Raw genomic sequence first — 22729 nt, 5'->3', positions numbered from 1 at the left:
TGATTGAGGTCTTGCTATGAATCGTAAGAATCTTGTTAAAATCTATTAAGAATTAAAATCATTAAAGCTTATACCGCAAAAAAAGTGTTGTGTCTAATCCCATAGAAATTAGACCTCATTTGGACAAACTGAGAACTAAAAATCAGTGCACGATTAGTTCACAGAACTAAAAATTAGTGCATGTTTAAATGCAGCTAATTCTGTCTAAAACAAAGTCCAAATTCTCATGAAGCTTGTGGTGGACAGAAAGAACTTGAAATTTCTGGAAGGTTGATGCAATTAATGCGCCACTTAGCACAAATAAAAGTTAAGTAGAAAACTATCAATGATAATTGGGAGCCCTTTAAGAATGTTTTATTGGTACCTTCAGAATCCCACAGCAGAGGGGAAAACTTCTTGGCTTATGGGGAAGCATTCCAGTTTAAAGAGAAAATGAAAGTACTAATAAAAAAAAATAAAAATTGATGGGACTGATGCAGGCTTAAATTAACCAGGTTCTTGCTGTTGCAGACAACTCCCATCACAGAATCTTACTTGGAAGTGTATTTATGTCCTGACTGGAAATAATTCCCTACTGAGTGATGACTTTCCCGAACTCAGGGGACTGTGACACCCCAAGTGACCATGACCTGTGGTCCCCAGGGCTGGTGTGGTCTCCAAATGCTTGAGCTGTTTAATGGACACATGCTCTGCTGCTCCCACGCTGGGTCTTGGTACGCTACTGGTTTGAAAGGACAGTTCTGGTTTTGTGAGGATGTTGAGGATAAAACACAGCGGAAAGAGTTCAGGGCAGAGCCAAAGTGCGATTAGTAAATATGAAACTTCATTAAAAAAACCTGATGTAGAGACATGAATTATTAAGTAGCTGCATGTGGCACAAAAAATGCATAGAAATTTCTGCAACAAATTGTTAAAAGTAATAACAAAGGCCAGAGATTCAAGCTGAACAGACACATAGGACAGAAATAAGAATTTTATTTATTTTTTACCTGGGGTTGATTAATCCTCAGAACTCCTATATCTCCTCCAGACCATGCTCTCTCTAGATTGCTTTGAACACAAAACAGATGCTTTCCTAAGGCAGATGTTCTCCTTCCAGTGCACCTGGTCAGATCAGGAAAGCACTAGATTCCTTTCCAAGGGTTAAAACTGATACCTCAAAAAATTATTCTGATCTTGAGACAATATTCTTTCCCCTTTCCAGCTGCACCATGGCAGCACTACAGACACCCATAAGAAAATGAGTTTTCTATCATGGGCACACGGGAAGACACTCAGCAAAAAGAAAAATATGCACTTTCATTTCTTAGGCTGTGCAGTGGTTAAATTTCCCTGGTGAAAGTGAAATCCTTGCAGTGGAGGCTTAAAGATGGTCTGTGGTGAAACCTGAATTACAGTAGGGTATTTCTGGTAAAGTGCTCCTAGAAAAAACATACTCCTTTAATCAGAGGTACTGATGGTGCAAACCCATTGTAAGGGCAAGTTGACAATTTCTGTGGGGGAAAAACCAGCTGAATCTGTTAATGATTTGAGGTCAGATTTGAAAAAGAGCTTTGATGAGGATTTTCTCTTACTTTGAAACCATTTCATTCAGACTTTCTTAAAACAAAACTTTTAAAATGCTTGTTTTGAAGCAATGCATTACTCAGAAATCATATTTTGTGAAGAGAAAAAAAATTGAAAAAAACCCCAATGCTTTCCTATCAAGTAAAGTTTCTTATTAATTTTGTACTCCCATTATGTAGAAACTGTTTGCTGAACTTAACTACCTGTGCAAGGCACAACAATTTGTGCTGCAGGACTATATACATTTATATCAGGACTAGAGCCCACCCTTGTGGCAAGAGGTGTTTATTGAATTAGGAGTCACATCACTTTGGTAAAAAGGATTACAGTCACCTTTCCACAGCACTCGAGATGATGTTTTTCTTCTCATTAGGAATTCTAACTTTCCTGGATCCTTTGCATTTGACAGTCATAAGTGACGGCAATGCCATGCTCCAGTCAGTAGATTCTACCTTCAGTTGCAGGAAGGGACATGTAGTTAGGCACTACTTTTTTAAAAAAGAGGGGGAAAAAGCTTGTCTTACTCTGATTTATTTCTTTTAGGTAGACAACCTGCACGGTCTGTGGCATCTCCAGTGTTGGAGGCTTTTAAGAGCTGTCAGAGAACTCTTCGTCAGGTAAAGTAGAACCTGCCCCAGGGTAAGGGGGCACACCTTTTGTGTGGTCCAGCAATACCAGACTGTCCTAGGGAACAAGGTGCAGCCACAGTGCAAGATAACTTTACCGACAAGAAAAATACTTGTGATAAAGGACATTATTTAAACAGACACTAAAGCTGAGAGGGTTTGCTTTAGAGATTAAAGCCCAGCAAGGCACACCCAGTCAAAGACAGGCATAAACCAGAGTGAGGAGGGGGTTCTCTTATTCATTCAGCAGCAGCAATGTCCCTTAAAGTGACACAGGATTCAGAAGCTCCAAAAAAACCCAAGCTGGTGGAGATGCTGATGAGTGCCTGGGGTCGTTAAAGTCATAATATCATCATCTGCAATGGGATTTTTATATGGCTTCCAGTTTTCAGGACAGGAATTTGACTGGCAGCCAATTCCTTGTTATAAAGATGCATCAGTGAAACAGGGCTGTAAATACACAGGGCTGCTGTGAAAATACATGTGATGTTTCTCAGACACTTGGATATAACAACAATAGTTCTGTGCAGATTAGTCACAAGGAAATATTTCCAGAGTGTAAGACAGGGATGCTGTACCGTGAAAAAGCACAAGAACCACCTGCTAAACACACAGAAAAGAAATAATCAGAAAATCTCCATCAGAACCCCCTTATTTGACTTTTATTTACAGTCAAACATTCTCCCGCTACATTTTGGGAGGGAGAAATCCTGTTGCAGTCATGACAGCCTGTCCTGCAGCTCAACCAAAATGAATTAATAGATTTAGGGAAATTCTTTCAGTGAAAAAATACTAAATACTAAAATATCTGTCAATTTCACTCAGCACCTTTCTCTGGAAGTAAAGTTAAATTGACTGTATATTGTGTTTCAAAGGCATGAAGGAGAGAGAATGAAAAAATTCAGATATAACATTGCTTAAAAACTATAGAGGACACGAAACAAATGACTCCAAACTTAGAATACATCCATGTTTCTCATCTTACATATGTGACTGATGGAGAAGGATGTATTGCTTTGCAATAGAAAAACCAGCAAGAAGAGAAGATTTTTTTACCAAATGAGAAGATAAAGATGCAACATTTGTCTTTAGATATGAGTGGGAAAGATGAAGAAGTAAAGGGTTTGGGTATAACTAACCCAGATCTACATGAAAATTATTGGAAATTAGAACTCTTATTTTACTGGAAATAAAACCAAATGCTTTGAAGTGTTTATTATTACCTCCAAAATTACATTGAAGAGATTGCATAAAGAATCATATTTTAAAAAACTTTTGGAAAAACAACTGAAACGGCATATTCTGGAGGAAAGATTGTGTTTACTTGTAAATCTTCCATGCCCATTTCCCAAAGATGATTTACCAGAGTCCAGTTTTAAGAATAAGCTTCTGTCAATTATACAAATTGTAATTGTAAATTTAGATTCGTAGAATCATGGAATTTGTACCTCTTATTTAGAATGGAGTTACATCTTCCTAAGGAACTCACAATCGCCAGCACAAGTAGTTAAATTCTGATTCTTGGAGGAAAAAATATGCACAGAACATGCCACTTTCTTTGCTAGACTTAGAGACCTCCCGTACTCCAGACATAATCCCAGTAGAATTAAATAGGGAAAATACACCTGTGAATATCAGTAATTTTTATGAACACTCTGGATAAGTGCAAACCAATAATAAAAACAAATTTCTCCTCTTGCAGGACTGTGGTGTGAGGTGAGGGTTCACTTGTTGAGGGCATTGTGCAGGGTCTGGTGAGCTGACTTGGGGCTGCCTTCTCTTGCAGAGAGGAATGGCTGGCACCTTCTGCCGTCTGCTGGCCGGCCGTGCCTCCACTGCGCTGTTTGCAGCCGCGGGCACAGGGGTGCTGACCACGGGCTACCTCCTAAACCAGCAGAATGTGAAGGCTGCTGTGCAGGAGAAGAGGAAGCTCTATCCTCCAAGGTGAGGACGGGGGAACAGGCAGGGAGCTGGGCACAGTGCCTTGGCCATGGGTGTGGGAGAAACACCTTGCCCTTGGGAAGAAGGGGATGCCTGTGGAAGTGGCATGATCATTGTGTGGTCTGTCCAGGAGCTGAAAAACAGCATCCTGTACGAATATCTCCAATTTCAGATAGCACCGGCAATGACCTTCAAGACCAGCCTAACATTTTTATTTTCCCTGGCTTAGTACACCATGCAGCTTTTGTGCAAATACAATGCCATTAAACCAAACCCTGGTATTGCAGAAGAAGAGCTGCCCAGTGGCCAGTCAGATGGGCCCACTGGTGTCAATGAGAACAACTGGGCTCCAAACTACAGAGCACTTCAGCTAAACTGAATTCCCTTCCTGCTTGAACTAATCAATGCTGGAGTTCTTTTATTCCTGAATAACGGTGTTTTAGCAGAGCTTCAATGGAGCTTAGTACACTTTCAGAGCTCATTGAGATTCATTTTCCTGATGGCAGAAGGCAGTTTGTGGGGCAGTTCCAGCAACCAGAATCTTCCTTCCTTCCTAAAATTCAATGCAACATATAAAAAAAGAATAGTTTTAATGTACTCTGAGTGTCGTGTTCCCTGTAATAAAGCAGCCAGAGTCACTGTTAAGAGGGAACAGGTTAATGTCTCCAGGCTCTTTCACCCCCAGCGCGGACTATCCTGACCTGCGCAAGCACAACAACTGCATGGCCGAGTGCCTCACCCCCGGCATCTACTCCCGGCTTCGGGACAAGATGACCCCCAACGGGTACACCTTGGACCAGTGCATCCAAACCGGGGTGGACAACCCTGGCCATCCTTTTATTAAGACGGTGGGAATGGTGGCAGGGGATGAGGAGTCCTATGAGGTAAGAGGTTTCCACAACACTGTCATGTTTGGCTCAGTTTTCGTGGTGTCCTTTCCCATTAGATGAAGACAGATTTCCAGTAGGGTACGTGTTCGAAAGCCAAATTATATCCCAGAGGGTACATAAGGGGCAGGGCATGTGCATAAAGATGGTGTTTTCCCTACTTTTCCACATTAGGAAAAGCGTGAACATAAGGTATTGCTACAGGTACACTCTCTGCTGCAACTGATACTAACAAAATATACCTACTTGGCACCTGCTACCTGCCTCCAGCAGCTGCCCTCCTTCGTACAACTAAAGTTAGTTTATGGCAAAGCTATCCAATTCTAGGACACAAAAATGAATGTAATGTGGAAATCACACTGTGGAACAGCAGAGGCGCAAGCAAAACAGAAACATCATCTGTGAAGTGCCAGGCATCGTTTCATTAAGCCACAGCTTTTGGACCATGAGGAAAAATGAAGACAAACAGCGTTAGGGTGGACAGTTTATTTAACTCTGCAATGACAAGAGGAAAATGGAAGAAAATGCTTTCTTTTTTTGACCACTGTGTTCTGCTTCCGTCAGTCTACTGTGATGGTACTTGTTATTACACAGTCTCTTAACAGAGCTGCCCAAGCACTGGGCAGCTGAGGGTGGATTGGGACACCCGCCATTCTGGACTGTCCCCTCCTGGGGTTTGGTTTACCTGTCCAGGTAAACTGCCACTGCTTCTTATCTGAAAGTGAAGTGGTGGTTGGTGCTGGCACACCCGAGCCAAATGATTCTGACCAGAACTGGTATCCCATGGCAGGGAAAACACAGGGTATTCCTGCATGACCCAAAACCAAGAGGCAAGTGGCTGGAGGGGCTCTAGGTGTGTGTTCTGGCTGGTAATACACCCCAAAACCCAATCTGGTTGTCACCACATCCAGTCTCTGTCTGTGGTAACTACAGGCAGAGACTGCTCTGTCTGGAGCTGGTGCATCAAAGCATTTCTGTGGTGCAGACTCTTTCTAGATTCTCTTGAATCCTTAGGTGTTTGCTGAGATTTTTGACCCTGTCATTAAATCGAGACATAATGGCTATGATCCACGGACAATGAAGCATCACACTGACCTGGATGCATCCAAGGTAGGGTTGAAATAAAACAGTGAGACAATAAAAGATCTGAGCTGCTTATTACAGTGATGGTATTGTATGCAACAGTACCTTTCTTACTCCTGATCCAACTCTGAAGACACCAGCTTTATGTTTAAGGAAAGTGGGATACCACTCAGCCCTGTCAGCTGCATCTCCTGTCCATAGCAGGGACTCAGTCCCAGCTGAAATAAGCATTTGGGCACTGTGGGTCTGCTCATGAGCTTACAGATCACAGAATTTTCATGGAATGGTTTGGGTTGGAAGGGACCCTACAGCTCATCCCATTCTCCCCCCTGCCATGGGCAGGGACACCTTCCACTATCCCAGTTTGCTCCAAGTCCCGTCCAACCTGGCCTTGGATAGTTCCAGGGATGGAGGAGCCACAGCTTCTCTATATTCCTCCCAGGATACCTATCCTTGCTTCCACTCTCCGTAGGCTTCCTTTTTGTGTCTGAGCTAGACCAGGAGGTCTTTGCTCATCCACACAGGCCTCCTGGTGTTTTTTCCTGACTTCCTCTTTGTTGGAATGCATCACTTCTGAGGTTGGAGGAGTTGATCCTTGCATATTACCCAGCTTCCTTGGGCCCCTCTTCACTCCAGGGATTTTTTCCATGGTGCTCTAACAAACAGATCCCTGTAGAGGCCAAAATCTGCTCTCCTGAAGTTCAGGGTAGTGAGCTTGAACTTCAGCTGATCATTGTTGCAATGGGTGACACCCCCTCCTCAGCTCCCCCGTCTTCCTTCCCAAGGAGCCTGTATCCTTTCATTCCAACACTCCAGTCACAGGAGCCATCCCACCACATCCCCTTGATGCCACTAAGATCACAGCCTTGCAGGCATGAGCACACCTCTGAGTCCTCCTGTTTACTTCCTATGCCACAGTGTGTTTGCACAGAGACATTTAAGCTGGGCCTCCAATGAAGTCTATTTACTGGCTGACTTGGATGCAATTCCTTGGGCTGGAAATCTTTGGATAATCATCTGTGTAAGGGTTGGAATGAAAGGAGTTTAATCCAATATGCCCACATACATGTGGGCAAACCTGAACTGCATCTTATAATTTCCTTTATAGTTCAGTTACAGCCTTATTTTAGGCTTCCCTCTTCCAGACGACCTCCCCCACCTAGTTTCCTGCTTTTGCCCATATCCTTATTTCCAAAAGCCACCCAGATTCCCTCATATTTTGGGACCACAAAGGATGAGCTGGTTACTCCAACATGGTCATCCAGCCAAAGAACCACATTGCTCCTAAAAACAGTTCCTGGTGCCTGAAACTCTTGAAGGGCTCTTGGTGCCTCGAGTGCTTGTGACCTGGAGGAGAGGCCACCATGCCTGGGCAGGAAGATGCCGCTCTTTTTGTGGGATGGGGTTTGGATTGCTTTAACAGTGGACTACAAGATGTGTGTGTGTGTGTGTGTGAACTAACAGAGCATCCTCCCCCTCAGATCACCCACGGGCAGTTCGACGAGCGCTATGTGCTCTCCTCGCGGGTGCGGACTGGGCGCAGCATCCGTGGGCTCAGCCTCCCTCCCGCCTGCACCCGGGCCGAGCGCAGGGAGGTGGAGAACGTCGTGGTCACTGCACTGTCTGGGCTCCGGGGGGACCTCTCAGGCAAGTACTACAGCCTGACCTCCATGACTGAGCGGGAGCAGCAGCAGCTCATCGACGTAAGTACAGTCCCAGTGCCAACACCACCTTCACTCCATCTTCATCCTCCTCCGGGGTACTTGCTGTCCTGCATGGGCAAGGAAGGTAATCACAGCGTTAACCCTACAGTTAATGGCCTGCCAATATCTTCAGTGGAATAGCAAATCATCCAGAGTCTGTATTTTTGTGAAGCATGTCGCTGTGTAGGTCTGAAACGTGGGCTTATACCCCAGAGAGCAAGATCTGTGTCAAACCAAACACACGTGGCTGCTGCCACCTCTCTGGACAAATAACAAGGTGAATTCAGACTTTCCTGGCCATTTCCTTGAGCAAAGATTGATATTTTCTATATTAATAACCGTTCTAACTAAAGGTACTACACTGGAATACATAGTATCTGTATTTTAGACTGTCGTGGTGGGGGGCTTTGGCTGAGATTTCTTTATGCCAAAACTACACTAATTCTAATTTCCCAAAATTTGGCTGTAATTTCATTAAGCTAAACTACACTAATTCTTATTTCCCTAAGATGGCTGTAGCCTACCGCACCCAGATGACCTTTTCCCAGTCCTGTTATTGTGTTTAAGAATTTGAAGGATCAGGCCCATAATGAGAGTTTTCATTGTCACACAGATTGAAACACAAGGATTTTCACCATGGATTTTGTCACAGCATGTGACATGTCAAACAAAGCTTGAAAGTGCATTTTAAATATCCAAAGGAATGGCTGTACCTTCTTAGCTATATTTGTGGCACATTAATCCTAACATCAACCAAAAGGGAGCTGATGAAGTAGCATAACTATTTATAACCTCAAAATATGTGTCATAGTCTGGATTAACCAGCAGTTAAGAATTTAGGTAAGGTCAGTAACTTTTTTAATTGAATGTCCTTGGTAATATGTTTATTGACAAGATGTTGATAAGCTATTGCAGGTTTTATTTCCTTGCCTTGCTCAGGAGGACAGGCTGAGAAAGCAGAAGTTGAAAAGTGGAATAGGCTTCACAGATTCAGCATTTTACCTTGCTTTGTTTAGCTTTATGCTCACAAAAATTTATAGAAGTCAGGGCATTGAATGTTATAAGCTCATATTTGTCCCTTAACTCACACCATTCCTTACCTCCTCCAGTACTTTAGGACCTTGAACCCTGGATCAGACTTTGTGCCAGGCTTTCATAAGCACAATTTGATCAAAGTAAGATCAAGTTGATCTCAGTGATACCAAATCAGTGCAACATGACTGGCTCCCAGCCCAGAAGGCTGAGTATTTTGCAGATCTGGCCATATGCACATAAGGGAAACTAATAGCTCTTTTCTTGAAAAAAGGGGAATTTTTCTTTCAAGAAAAAGCATCGAGTGGAGCCAGCTGAGGAAGGAAAATTTGTGTCCCTGTGATGAGCAGAGAGATCTCTATGCCTTTGCTTTCTGCATGGTTGGAGTTCTGGCTGCACCATGTCCACCACAGGGTATTTAAAGGTGAAACCTGAAATTCTCCATTAAGGCAAAAAGATGTAAAGCATATAGATGTGTCTACCATGTCATACGTATTTTGGATAGCTTGCCTCACTATTCTTAGTTAAACCTGAGATTTAAAAACAAACAAACAAACAAACCAAAACCAATACCCCCAGCAAGCCCCCTCCCCCCCCCCCCCCCCCATTTGATATGGCAGTATTCAAGGAATTAAGAACTAATAATTTTTCAGGACACACATGAAAATCAAATACTTCTTTGGTCTGGGGAAAAAACCCCCAAGAATCCAACTATTACTTTAAAAAAATCGAAACAATTTGGAATGTGGCAAGTAGGTGGCACAGCAAGTGCTAGATTTATTAAATCAGAAATAGCATCTCTGTTAAGGAACAGAATGAGTCTCTGATTCCAAAAGGTCAAGATTAACACTGGTTTAATTCCTATCTTGACTTCATGCTCAGAATAAATATCTTTATGCCAGAGAAGCATCTTTTCAGAAGTAGCACTTTTTGTGAGGGTTTTTTTCTGTCCTTAAGAACTCGTTACCTTCTCTTACTTACCATAAGGTGTGTATGTGTGCAGAGAACCCCTCTGGATCTGGCAGACAGGTCCCTCCAGAGTACCCTCTGGTGTGTCCACGTGGTGTTAGGTTCCACCTTCCAACCCTCCCTACCTTTGAAAAACACTTCTGGCAAAACATGGTCACTGTACCCATGTTGGTGAGAATCTGCAAGGCTCAAGAAAATCACCTGGGTAAAGTGCTTTCAGCTGCAGGCAAAGGAACCAGGTTCACAAGCTATACTCTCTGATTTGCCTGTGCTTCAACTGCCTTCACATAAAATGTATTGGACAGTGTTGCACTGCTCCCTCGAATAAACCTGAATTTTGTTTTATTTTCTCTCCCTCTCTCTCTTTCTCTCCCTTTGGCCCCATTTTGGCGCCCAGGATCATTTTCTCTTTGACAAGCCAGTGTCCCCCTTGCTAACATGTGCTGGGATGGCACGTGACTGGCCAGATGCCAGAGGAATCTGGTATGTTGTGTGACGTGCAGGAGCTCGTGTGTGCTTTAAAGATCATGTTACAAACTTTCTTGCTTGTCCTAACCTTGCAGCCACTCTGACCCCATACTCACTGCGTTTCCAGTTGGTTTTTAAGAAAAAAAGAATTTTAATTCCCAGGGCTGAAAGTAACTCTTTCTTTCCAAATAATCTGGACAAAAAGGAGATAGGGGAGTTGAATTTCCTGTTTTGTTCTAGGTCTGTTTCTACTGTCACAACACATTTGATGCATTTTGTGCCCAAATGCCATGTTTTCTGTGGAGATAAAGGGATAACAGCTCTGAGATGAGTGCACACACCCACTAGGAGAGGATGGGGGAGGCTGTGCAGTGCACAGCATCTGCATCCATCCTGCTGTACTTCTAGGCATTACCAGAGGCTTTAATGCTGAAAAATGAGGCAGAAAGGATTCTGAGGAATCACCTAGCTGTGAAACCTGATCAGCCATGAAACCCAATGACCTGCTGGAAAACTGTGAGGATTTTTTTATTTCAACAATCTTCCTATTAGATTCAACAAGATGCAGGTTCCCTGGTCCCCATCTAAATCTGAGGAAAGGAAAAGACTAAAGCTTGAGGCACATAATTCACTGTCTCTACAAACAAACAGGAGAAGAACCAGTAATTTAATTTCTATTCAGGGATCCCCTGAATAAAATAGACCTGGTTTTGGCTTCTTTGACATGTGAAATATCATGCGGACTGGAAAAAAAAAAATTAGTGTGATTGGAAAGTATTTCTGTAAGTAACATTTTGAAAACCTGCCTTCTTTTGCAAGAAATTGTTCTCAAAAAGAATAAAGATTCTGGAAATCATTTTGCTTTTAACGATTGTGATCCTGTCCTTGTTATGGGCTGTAGGACTATTCTCACCAACATCACCAGCAGCAATGGCATGTTTGTTAAAGCAGTGAGGCGACTTGATTAATTAAAGGGTGAGGTGAGCCAGGCCAAGCTCAGACTGTAAAACCTTTCCCTGAGCATTTGTACGTGACTGAGGATGAGGTGACTGTACCCCGAGTGACCCAGTGTCAGGGCACAGGATGTTTACACCTCCTCAGTGTTGCACTGGCAAACTCCAAGCGCAAAAAGGAAAAGGAGACACAGCAAAAGACCAGCTGAATGTCAGGCTCTCAGTGAGCTTGAACTTCCACTTTCATGTGTCTCAAACCTGATGATATTTCACTGTTGGCACAAATGAGTCTGATCCCATCAATCACCTTCTACATGCTGTAGAAGGGCTGTAGTAGGAGTGGAGAAGAACCCAGGAAAAGTGACCTTGGGTGTGACACAGCACTTAACAAAGCTGGCTATGACAGTCCAAGGCAAGAGAGGGTTTTCAGTTGTTTCTACCTTGACTGACAAACCAGCACTATCTGGGAGCAGCATCTGCGATCCCTGGATATGGCACTTGACTGATGCAGCCATCCAGTGCTGCCAATTGACACAGGGAGCACTGGGATTTGATTTAGGGGAGAACACAATTCAGTAAGGACATATTGCTTGGCCCCTAGCAGCATGTAGGTCTTTGGTTTTTTCCAAGAACAATAAACCCCATCCCTTGTGACAGAGGATGCAGGGCTTGGCTTCTCCCTTGGCTGCAACCCCCCAGCTGTGCTCATGCTAGAGGACAACACGTTTTCTCTCACTCAGCACTGCAGCAGCATGATGTGATCAGGAAATTGCTTCAGCTGTGCCCAAGAGATCTGTGTGTTGCCACTGGCATGAGAGATCTGACAGTCAAATCTGCTCAAATCCCTCACCATATAGAACAAAGTTATTTCTCCACACTTAACATCTCTGCTGCACTGAAAGACTATGATAAAACCACGACTATTCAGAGCTTTTTTTAAGGGCTTGTCTTTTAAAAGACATTCTTTTTTCCCCCTCTCTCAACCAGGCATAACAATGAGAAGACATTTCTCATCTGGATTAATGAAGAGGACCACACCAGGGTGATCTCCATGGAGAAGGGTGGCAACATGAAGCGGGTGTTTGAGAGGTTCTGCCGTGGTTTAAAAGAGGTAGTATCTCAGTGATTTTATTATTCCTGTTTATTTATTGCTGTCAGCACTGCTCCCTGTGGTTCACACTGAGCTGACATCTCAGGAAGCAGCAAAATGGAGTAACACCAGTCCACACAGCAGTTAAAGGAGGAAACAGGGGCAAATTGGTAACTGAGTTGTAGGGAAAAACAAATAAATATCCCCTTTTTTTTTACCATTTTGGGACTGTGGACTGTGGAAATTCATAAATCAAGCATTTTACTTGGATTGCTTGATTTGCCTGAATGAAGAATTTATTTGGCCCAGCCTCCTGGTTCTCATTTCTGATGATGGGAGATGAGTGGAGGCTGCTGAGGTTGTGCACAGGACTCAAGGCACGACCACTTTTGAGGAGATATGGGTTTGTGATTAAAATACTAAAAACCAATAGCCAGGAATTCTGGATTTTATTCTGGTCTATCTATTCACAGTGACAAAAAAGGTTTCATGAGATGGTGGTTTAAAACAGTTTTGTCCAGACAGTCCAGTTATGACTCAAGCCCTGTGTACTGCTCTGGGACAGAAAATGTTGATTTAACAGAGAAAGTGGACTTTACTGTGTCCCACGGGCAATATCATGACACCCTTGAATGGTTTGGGTTGGAAGGGACTTTAATGACTAACTAGTTCCAAGCCCCTGTGTACCTGTTTACTTTGGCTGAACGCCAGGTGTCCACCGAGACTGCGCAGACTTCCCCCCCAAAAAATGGGAGATGAAAGAAAAAAAAAAAATGAAAAACGGGGCTTACCGAGAAAGAAAGTTTATATTTACATGGAGAAAAAAGGAAGAGACTAATAACGCTACAAACACACAGGCAAAGGAAACTAACAGTAAAAATTCTACCTCCCCCACTGAGTGGTGTTTCAGACAGACGTAGCTGCCTAAAGGGCCACCTCGGAAGAAGAAGAAGAAGGGCCGAGCAAACTCTTCCTTCCCTTTTATAGCCACGCTAACATAACATGGTATGGAATATCCTGTTCCTCCCGGGAAAGGGAAGTGTTATTTAACTACACAAACCCACTACACCCTGCCATGGACTAATACAGTTGTGTACCCCTTCTTTATCACTTCACAGCTCTCAGCCAAAAAAAGCAAGGCTAAATAGGGACAGCAGGAACTACAGAGTCTTCATTGTGGAAGCAGAGGATGCTCGGAGCATCCATGGGGAAGTCTGAGTATGGAGTGGGCTTTGGGGCACAGAAAAACAAAGTCACCTGACAGGTGCTCCTGTGCCATCAGGGAGGTGACTGAGCCCTGACCGGTTCCCAGGGCACACCTGTAGGGCTGAGCAGTGCACAGGAGGTGGCACAGGTGACACAGTTTGCCGAGGTTGCTCCCAGCTCTGACTCCACCACTGTGCTCAGCCCATGTCAGCAGAGCAGCACCTGTGGACCTGGCCAGGTGTAGGGGGTTGACCCTGTCCAGATGTCAGGTACCCACTAAAGCCACTGTCTCACTCTCCCTTCTGCAACTAGACAGAGGAGAGAGAAAAAGAAACAGCTAAGGATTCATGAGTTGAGATAAAAGCTGGGAGAGGTCAGTTACTGATTACCTTCATGGGCAAAACAGATCAAAGTGGGGATATTATTTAAATTTATTACTCTCAGGATAAGAGTCAAAGAGTGAGAAATAAAACAGTCTTAAAAACACCTTCCCCCCACCCCTCCTTCCTTCGGTTTTCTCCCTCCTCCCCCCCAGCGGTGCAGGGGGACTGGAATGGGGGTTATGGTCAGTTGTTGTTTCTGCCGCTGCTCAGGGAGAGGAGTCCTGCCCCTGCTCCTGTGGGGTCCCTTCCACGGGAGACAGTCCTTGATGGACCTCTCCAGCGTGAGTCCATCCCTCAGGCAACAGTTCTTCCCAAACTGCTGTCCCATGAGTCACTCCTCCATGGGGTGTAGTCTTCATGAATGAGCTGCTCCACCGTGGGTCCCCCACAGCAGCCACAAGTCCTACCCAGGAAAAATCTGCTCCAGTATGGGCTTCCCTCTCCACTGGCTGCAGGTCTCCAGCAGGATGCTGCTCCATCTTGGGCCTCCCACAGGGTCACAGCCTCCTTCCTGCATCCACCTGCTCCAGCATGGGCTCCTCCGTGGGCTGCAGGTGGGTCTCTGCACCCCGATGGTCCTCCATGGGCTGCAGGGGCACAGCTGCTCCACCATGGGCTGCACCACGGGCTGCAGGGCCTCAGCTCTGGCGTCTGGAGCACCTCCTGCCCCTCCTTCTGCACTGACCTTGGTGTCTACATTGTTGTTCCCATGTTCTCACTCCGCTCTTCCCTGGCTGGAATTCTTTCTCTGCAACAATCTTCTGTTCTTAAATATGTTATCACAGAGGTGTTACTATTACTGCTGATTGGCTTGGCCTTGGGCAGCGGCAGGAAGTCCATCCTGGAGCCGGCTGGCATTGGCTCCATGGGACCGGGGAAGCTTCTAGCAGCTTCTGACAGCTGCCACCTCCATAGCGCCCCCCCACTACCAAAACCCAGCCACAGAAACCCACTATACCAGGCAAAGTAGTCAGGCAGCTTTGGGAACTATCACTAGAACAGGTGTCTGGGGTAGGAAATCAGGCCTAGTTTCTCACCATCTGTTCTGTTGTGCTCACACAATATAGAAATTATTTTAGAAGGCCATTTAGTCTGTATCCTTCTGCAGAACAGAAGTATTCAGCTATATTTGCAGAAGTCTTGTGAGCATGAGCTGGTTTATGCATCCAGTTCTCCTCAGGAGAAGAGAACTGAACTGAAATTGTATTTGGATTGCACAAGTAAACCTGGGAAGAGCAGATGGGTGAACAAAGTACCAGCCTACTCAAAGGTCAATAGACCCTTGCGATTTTCCTGCAGATAATTATTTCACTCTCCTGTCTAATCTGGTCAGAGACTTACTAATGAAAAGCATTATGTACAAGCTGTGTCTCCTTATAAAGGAGGTGTGGCTGTTAATACTGGACATTTAGAGGCCAGGTGTCCTGCCCCAGGAGTTAGGGCATCATCTTGAAAATTACACAAAACTCAGGTTCAGCTCCTTGTTTGCTTCATAGTGATTGAGTCCTTTGGGATTGTGTGTTGCAAACTAGCTCCAAAATTACCAAGTTAGAAACAAATGGCAAAAGCCACAATTCTTAGGTACACGTGGCTTCTTGAGCTAAGGCTTCACAAAAACACCAGGATAGGGAGCTTTGTGATGAAGTGGCAAAGAGTCTGCAAGGTGGTGGTCATGAGAAAATGACAGAGATATCCAGAGGTACCTGGTGAGTACAAACATTTTTGTGACACCTAAACCAGACTGGACCCAGATGTGAATTCCTGCCACTCCACTGGTGTTAGTGAAGTTCATCAACACAAACACATGGCAAGAAGAATCTCAGCTACCAGCAGACATCTTGAAATGAGACATTTGCATGTTGCCCTTTTTCCTTTCTTTCTGTCTTGCTACCATAGGTTGAGAGATTAATTAAGGAACGTGGCTGGGAGTTTATGTGGAACGAGCGTCTCGGGTATGTCCTGACCTGTCCTTCCAATCTGGGCACTGGTCTGAGAGCTGGAGTCCATGTGAAGCTGCCCAGGCTGAGCAAGGTATGTGAGTCCTTTAAAAAGCTGGTGACATAATTCAGCTCTTCTGATTTATAAAGGAACAGATGAAAAATGACAGCTCATGGTGACTGCAAGTTAGCAGGATGCATGTAATGCATGTTTAATTGAGCACGCTTTAATTCTGCAAATTATTGTCTTTGTTATGGAAATTAATGTGCTCAGCAGGAAGCTGCCAGGATGGGCAGTAATCCAAGGATGAGAAAACTCTCCACCTGCCTGCCCCTCTGGCAATGCTGTTAATCCATGGATCACAGCATGGCAAGGACATGGTATGACACACACACTGACAGGCAATAAACTCAAACCTGTTTCTTGTGACAGGACCCCAGGTTTCCCAAAATCCTGGAGAACCTGCGCCTGCAGAAGCGCGGCACTGGTGGAGTAGACACAGCAGCCGTGGCTGATGTGTATGATATCTCTAACCTGGACCGCCTCGGCCGCTCAGAGGTAACCTGTCTTTGTTTTGTGGGTTTTTTTCCTGATTTTTCCCCTTGCCTCCACCGGCAGTTTTTACTCCTGATGAATCTGGTCCAGTGGAAATGCTTATTGAAAGAAAAAATTATTAATGTGCATGAAGGGCTCGACAAATACTCCTGTTATGGCAATGAAAAAAATCAACCCTGACCAAGTTGCACAAATGTGATTTGCACCATGCACTGAGGACCTCTGCGAGAGTATGCAGGTGCTGGAAAGGAATAGGGATGGAGTCCTAATCCACCCAGGGAATCAGGCACTAAAGCAAGGCTTGGATTAGGGTGTTGTGTTCCTTTCACTATTGTCACGCACTTCCTCCATAGTTACACAGCAGGACAAGGCTTTCACTCCACAATAACTGAGGAGCTGGTGCCTTCTTAACATGTGTGGCTCCAAGCAGAGGACAGAGGAGAGCTAGGTTTAAATGACAGCTAAGTTTAAATCAGGGCAAAGAGTTAATTGCCACCCGTGAGCCCTCCCTGTTGGGCTGCAGACCATGATGAGATGGGTTTGTCTCAGACATTTGCTTCTAAGCCATTTCAGTCAGAAGGAGCATTTGTTGTGCCAGAGCATGGAAATGACCCTGCAGCCTGGTGCTGCTGCTGCCCTCCTGGGAGGTTCGGGTCCCACACCTCATTCCAGATTCGTGTTCAAGTGTTCTATAAAGCAGAACAGCTCCCAAGAGCAAAGCTAATGAGGATAGGGCAGAAAGAGCCGTGTCAAAGAGCTGCAGCCTCCTCCCACCAGCTCTGAGCCAAACCCTCCCCGAGAGGCTGTGGCAGCTGGGATGCAGTTTGGTCCTGGTGCTGCAGCCCAACACCCAACCTGATTCTGGGTGGGTTTTCATAGCAGAAATATAACCCAGGGATAAAGCACCCAGTCACAACTAGACTCAGCCCAGTCCACAGCCAGCCAGGTGATTTCCCTTCCTCACTTGCCACTGGGACAGAGCCAAGGCAGGTATCCTGCGCTTTCTTATTCAGAGGTGCCCTTGAATGTCTCCACAAACACAAGGAGAAGTTTGGAGATTTTAAATTTTGAAGTTTGATGTAGCCATCTGTGTTCCTTTGGATCTAGAACAAAACAAATGACAGTGAACAAAATAAATAAGAGTGAAATACAATTCAGCTGTACTATTTGCAAAAACAGTCTGTGACAAAGACATCTATTAATACCTGAAACATCATCATTTGTGCTTTATATTAAAATGACATCAGTAACACAAAAGGATTACACAGCATGATTAATTGAGTCCTACTGACTGACAGCCTAAGCCTACAAATTCTTGCTTATCTGAAGATTTCCACTGAAGTCAGTGATGCCTCCTACAGCAAGGATCCAAAGGATTAAGCCAACAGATGAGACACAATCCCTGCCTTGAAGAATCTGAAATCTAAATAAGGCAAGACATACTCAAAGGGATAGAAATGTTTTATTATAAGATATATTTTTTTTAGTACATAATAAAATAAATTCCATTATGTGGTAAACGCTTTTGCAGAATTGGATTATGTTCCCAAAGCTGCCAGATAAAATTGTTTGTATTTTTGCTGTATTTCAGTTACTGGTCAATGCAAACTTAATAGGAAATTTGTTTTCTCCTCGAGGCTGCAAATTCAGACCTCTGATTTCCCCAAACAGCTGGTCTGTAAGAGACAATAAAATAAAGTGTTAAGTCACTGAAATGCTTTATAAGTAAAAAATCCCTTGAAAATCAGCAACTGTCACAATAAAGAGACAATGGGATTTAGTCTTTGCACTCGTTTTTAACAAGCCAGTCATTAAACGTTGCTAATGAACCATTTCATGAAGATTAAGACATAGCAGTGCTATAGTTTGCTGGCTCACAATGCCACAGGGCCTGTAGTCCTCACATGTCACAGCCTGTGCAGAAAGTCTGCTGGGGACAAGCTCCTGGTATTCTTCAGCAATTCTGAAACAGGTTACAAAGGTACCACTCTCCCTACCCCTTCCCCCCCTCCCCCCCCACATAGAATTACAAATTTTGGTGCTGCTCCTGCCTGGAGCTGACCCCACTCCTGCCAGTGTAAATCAGGAGCTAAAAACAAGGAGTGCTAGATGATGCAGAGCCAACCTGAGTTCAGGATGAGTGCTGTGCTCCAGAGATGTGGGTGCTGAGCCTGGCAGAATGGGGAGGACATTCATCCCACCAGAGTGAGGGTCATCTCCAGGGGAAGGACAGGGGAAGGACATCCATTGGGAAGGACCTGGCTCTGAGCTGATGAGCTTTCTCAGGCAGCCTAAAAGGCCATGGTAGTGCTGACATCCTCTCAGTTCCAGCCATGTGAAGGACACCCAACAGCACTCAGGGCCAGTGGGAACCAGAGCAGTGAGCCTCTGCCTTCCTCTCCTTGCACCAACATCCCTCCTAATTCATTTCCATGTCTCTGTGCTCATGTGAATGTTCCTGCAAGCACAGGGTGTTCCGGGCCTGGAGCTGGAGAGACCCAACAAGGGACTTCAGTGCTTCAGCAAGACCTGCCTGGTGATGCTGAGTACACACAGCATGGTTATGTTCTCATCCTCTTATATGGAGTGTGGGGAACAAGATGTGCCAGGCATCCCTCCCCAGCACACAGCTGGGGAGGACCTTCACGGAATCACCTCTGAAACAGGTCTCAGCTCGTGCCTAAACATTTTATATAAGGACTTTTGTCAGATTTGTTCCAATGGGAGCAGAGTTTGGTGGAAATAACTTTAGGGACCTAATTGAAAATTTCTGTTCCAAACTTGAGGCAAACAGGAGAAGGGAATTACTGTGGCTTTGCACAACCCATTCTCCCTGTGCCAGAGGGTGTGTGATCTCCATGCCGTGACGCTTCTCAGGGGTCACTTTACCTCACAGCTTTACCTGCTGTCGTTGCAGTACAAGCCAACTTCCTATTCGTCTATTAACAGATGAGCTCAAGCTTCTATTACTATTATTTTCTTCTTGTTTTTGTAGGTGGAGCTAGTCCAGATTGTCATTGACGGGGTCAATTACCTCGTTGACTGTGAGAAGAAACTGGAAAGAGGTCAAGACATCAAGGTGCCACCTCCGCTGCCTCAGTTTGTCAGGAAATGATGTTGCTGCTGATTGTAGCAACTGATGGTAAACTGGTGGCTGCCATTCTGATGGGAAGGCACCTCTGTATATGTCTGTATAAATATGTTGTGTAATAAAACACTACCTGATACCCAAGGTCTCCTCAATGCCTGGCTGTACTGGCAGAAACTGGTCTTTGTACAGCTGCACTGGGCTGCACCCATACAATCACCTCCCTATCCTCTCTTTGGGGCACTGCTTCCCTTTCTTTCTTGGTTGGTGATAAGAAAAGTACTACTCCAGTAGTACTACTCTAGTTCTACGCTGCACTTGCACTTATGGCCATATTTACGATAGCTCCTGTAAGCACCCTATTCATGCCCCATGGCCTTGGGCTGCAGTCCAAAAACCAGGAGGCAAATCAGTTTGTTGATATCCTGCAACCCACATAACTCTGCCCAGCATGGACTATTCCAGGTAACGGGGACCTAGCTCAGCTGTCACTCCTCAACATGCTTGAGGATTTGCTGACACATCTCCATGCTCACCATGATTTCATGTGTGAAGCAGCTCCATGGAAAGGGAAAACCAGCAGATGCTGACAGTCCCTTTGATTGCTTCTTTTTTGCGTATTGAAATACACTCAGTGTTTCACAGCCACCACATTCAGAACAGCAGTTCACAGGAAGGTCTCTCAGTGAGTCATATCTGCAGAGTTGTGGCTGAATAGCTGGACCATAACTAGTTGCAAACTTTAAAAATCACAACTGGGAGCTAATTGTGAGCTGGATGGTGAATCAGCAGCTCTTGATAATCAGCAGCATGGTGAAAGCTGTTCAATGTAAAGCAGGATGGAGCTTCCATGTGACTGCTGGTTCTTCCTCATCTATGCTGGGCACATTCCCTTACATTTTACTACTGGCTTTCCAAATGGGGGTTAATAATAGTAACTCTGGGGGAAGGAAAGAGACTTCTGCTGATTTTACATAGAACATAAATAAGTAAAACTGGGAAGATTTCAGTGTTAGCTCTCCAAAACCCTCATCTCAACACAAAATCTGTCTGTGAGCCAAAAGTGCTCAGTTTTCAGCCTCTACTTGCTTTACCTCTGCTGACTTGCAAACTGCTGATGGGCAGCAACAGGACATCCAGCTGGCAGCCACTTGCTACCAGCATTCCTGAGAAGTTGGTATTGGAGCTGATGATTCTGTTGTAATGCTTTTACTAACAACCTGAGTGATGAGGTGTATCTCACAGTCAGCCAGTTCACTGCTGGTGCTCAACAAAAGGGAGCAGCTGCACACTGGAGAGCAGGGCTGCTCTTCAGAGGGCATTTTACTGCAGAAATGGGCTGGCAGAAATTCTAGGGAGTTTGACAGAAGTAAAGAAGGAATTGGGAGGAAATTCTTCCCTGTGAGGGTGGTGTGGCCTCAGCACGGGTTGTCCAGAGAAGCTGTGGCTGCCCCATCCCTGGAAGTGTCCAAGGCCAGGTTGGACGGGGCTTGGAGCAACCTGGGATAGTGGAAGGTGTCCCTACCCATGACAGCAGGTGGAATGGGATAAGCAAGTCCAGTTTCCCAACTACTCTGCGAAGTCTGTAGATATAACAGTTGTAACTGATTTCACTTGTGACACTTCACTCCTGAAATCATTTGCTGTCCTAGCAAAAACTGACTGGACAGACTCTGAACATTCATTCAATGCCTCTTACAGTTTACTTTCAGCTTAAGGCTTAATTAAAAGATTGACTTAAACAGTCATTACTTTTGCCTGCAGAAATGCATACGGCACACATCAAAATGCACTGCCTGTGGTACAGAAGTCCTACCAAGTCCAGTTTTCCAAGAGGGCACAAACACCTACTGCACAGGGTACTGTTGTGACTGAAATAACATTCTTAATTCACTCAGTATAAATTATTATAGAAGAAGATTGGGCTCCTAATGAGAAAATATCAATTATATCACAATACTAAGCCTATCAGTAAAGTCATGAAAGTCATGAAATTATTTTGTTCATCTACCCATTTTTCATGGAACTCAGGTGGATCCAACAAAAGGGGAAAAAAAGTCTATGTACTATGTCAGTTGATATTAGCTCATTTTATGCTATTCTTGTCTGAAAATGCTGTCTGTAAGTTTTCTGCCTATGCCTTTATATAAGTGTCTTGTTCCAGTTTTGTGTCTCTTCCTGAAGCAGAATTTGGGCTTAAAAACTACTGGTCATTAGGCTGGACCTGGCAATAACTGCATGGACTACTGGCATTTTTACTTTTTTTCTCTCTGTAGGGATTGGTACTTTTTTTGAATATGAGAAATGACTAAGACTGAAAAGACTGGAGCACCCGCCCTTGCTGTTTACTTTGCCCATGGAATCACTACCTCTCTGTTTGCTTTTGCCTGTAGCTTCAGCCTGTTGTCTTCTGTTTTCTCTGTGGAATCCAACAGCTTTATTCAAAGTACAGCCACTGCTGCAGAAGAGGCCATTGTATCCAAATATATGAGAATGGCCTATTCTTCCTTTCTTCATTCTTTCATATCTTCAGCCCTAGAAATTAAAACTTTGTGACATGAAGATACTAGTTTAAGTGTAGTGCTGTGCAATTTAAGTTTAAAGACTTATATGGTGTGTTTCTGAAAAATCAAAAATTAGGTTATCCTATGACAAAACATTTTCTTAATACTCAGCCATAAAAACTAACACCAGAGAAAATTCTTATGATATCCCAACAGTGTGTGTCTAAAATTCCTACTTGAGCCATGTTTCTCAGATTCTAATTTTGATACAGAAACAGCAAACAGCGGCTTTGCAGTGTAAAACTACCAAATAAAATAACTGACCACAGGCTTTAACCACTAAAGACTTCAGCTCATCCTGGCAATTAAAGACTTGCCTAAATATAAACCTTTAAACATACGAGTTCATCCAGCAACAAAAGTTGATTGAGGAACATATTTAAGGACTTGTTAAATACCCTGAAGGAATTAAAGCCAGAGCGACACAGCCTGGTGGAAATAACATCCAGTTATGGTCAGCTGAGCAGGTTTTCTGAAGAGGATGTTGCCTTAGTTGTAGCAATTAGAACCTATAAATTTTTAAGATTAAATACAGCCTAGGTAATCATTTAACACTGGCAAGAAAGCAAAGAAATAAAGGCTGAGTAATCTGTTCATCTTATTGTGAATAAACCAAAGTGAACCCTCAGAATAGAATCATAGAATCATACAATCAACTGGGTTGGAAAAGACCTCCA

General features: G+C 44.3%; 1 protein-coding gene and 1 long non-coding RNA gene across 2 annotated transcripts; one reads left to right on the top strand and one right to left on the bottom strand.

Annotated features, from left to right (window-relative positions):
- CKMT2 (creatine kinase, mitochondrial 2) lies at positions 1-19627 on the top strand. Its single transcript, XM_027742668.2, has 10 exons — positions 1-2183; positions 3979-4136; positions 4819-5017; positions 6035-6130; positions 7585-7806; positions 10205-10290; positions 12216-12339; positions 15804-15938; positions 16278-16403; positions 19396-19627. Exons 2-10 carry the CDS (start codon positions 3985-3987, stop codon positions 19513-19515), a joined length of 1260 nt encoding a protein of 419 aa, XP_027598469.1. The 5' UTR covers positions 1-2183; positions 3979-3984; the 3' UTR covers positions 19516-19627.
- LOC120323419 lies at positions 17844-22729 on the bottom strand. Its single transcript, XR_005563821.1, has 2 exons — positions 21858-22729; positions 17844-18076 (listed from the first exon to the last, which is right to left on the bottom strand). It is a non-coding gene; the product is annotated as an uncharacterized LOC120323419 (long non-coding RNA).

Source organism: Pipra filicauda, unplaced genomic scaffold, assembly GCF_003945595.2.
Source record: "Pipra filicauda isolate LSUMZ 115617 unplaced genomic scaffold, ASM394559v2 scaffold256_size1097316_pilon, whole genome shotgun sequence".
In the NCBI taxonomy this organism is placed as follows: Eukaryota; Metazoa; Chordata; class Aves; order Passeriformes; family Pipridae; genus Pipra; species Pipra filicauda.
Note: the sequence above shows the minus strand (reverse complement) of the source record. Positions and strands in the feature narration are given on the sequence as shown.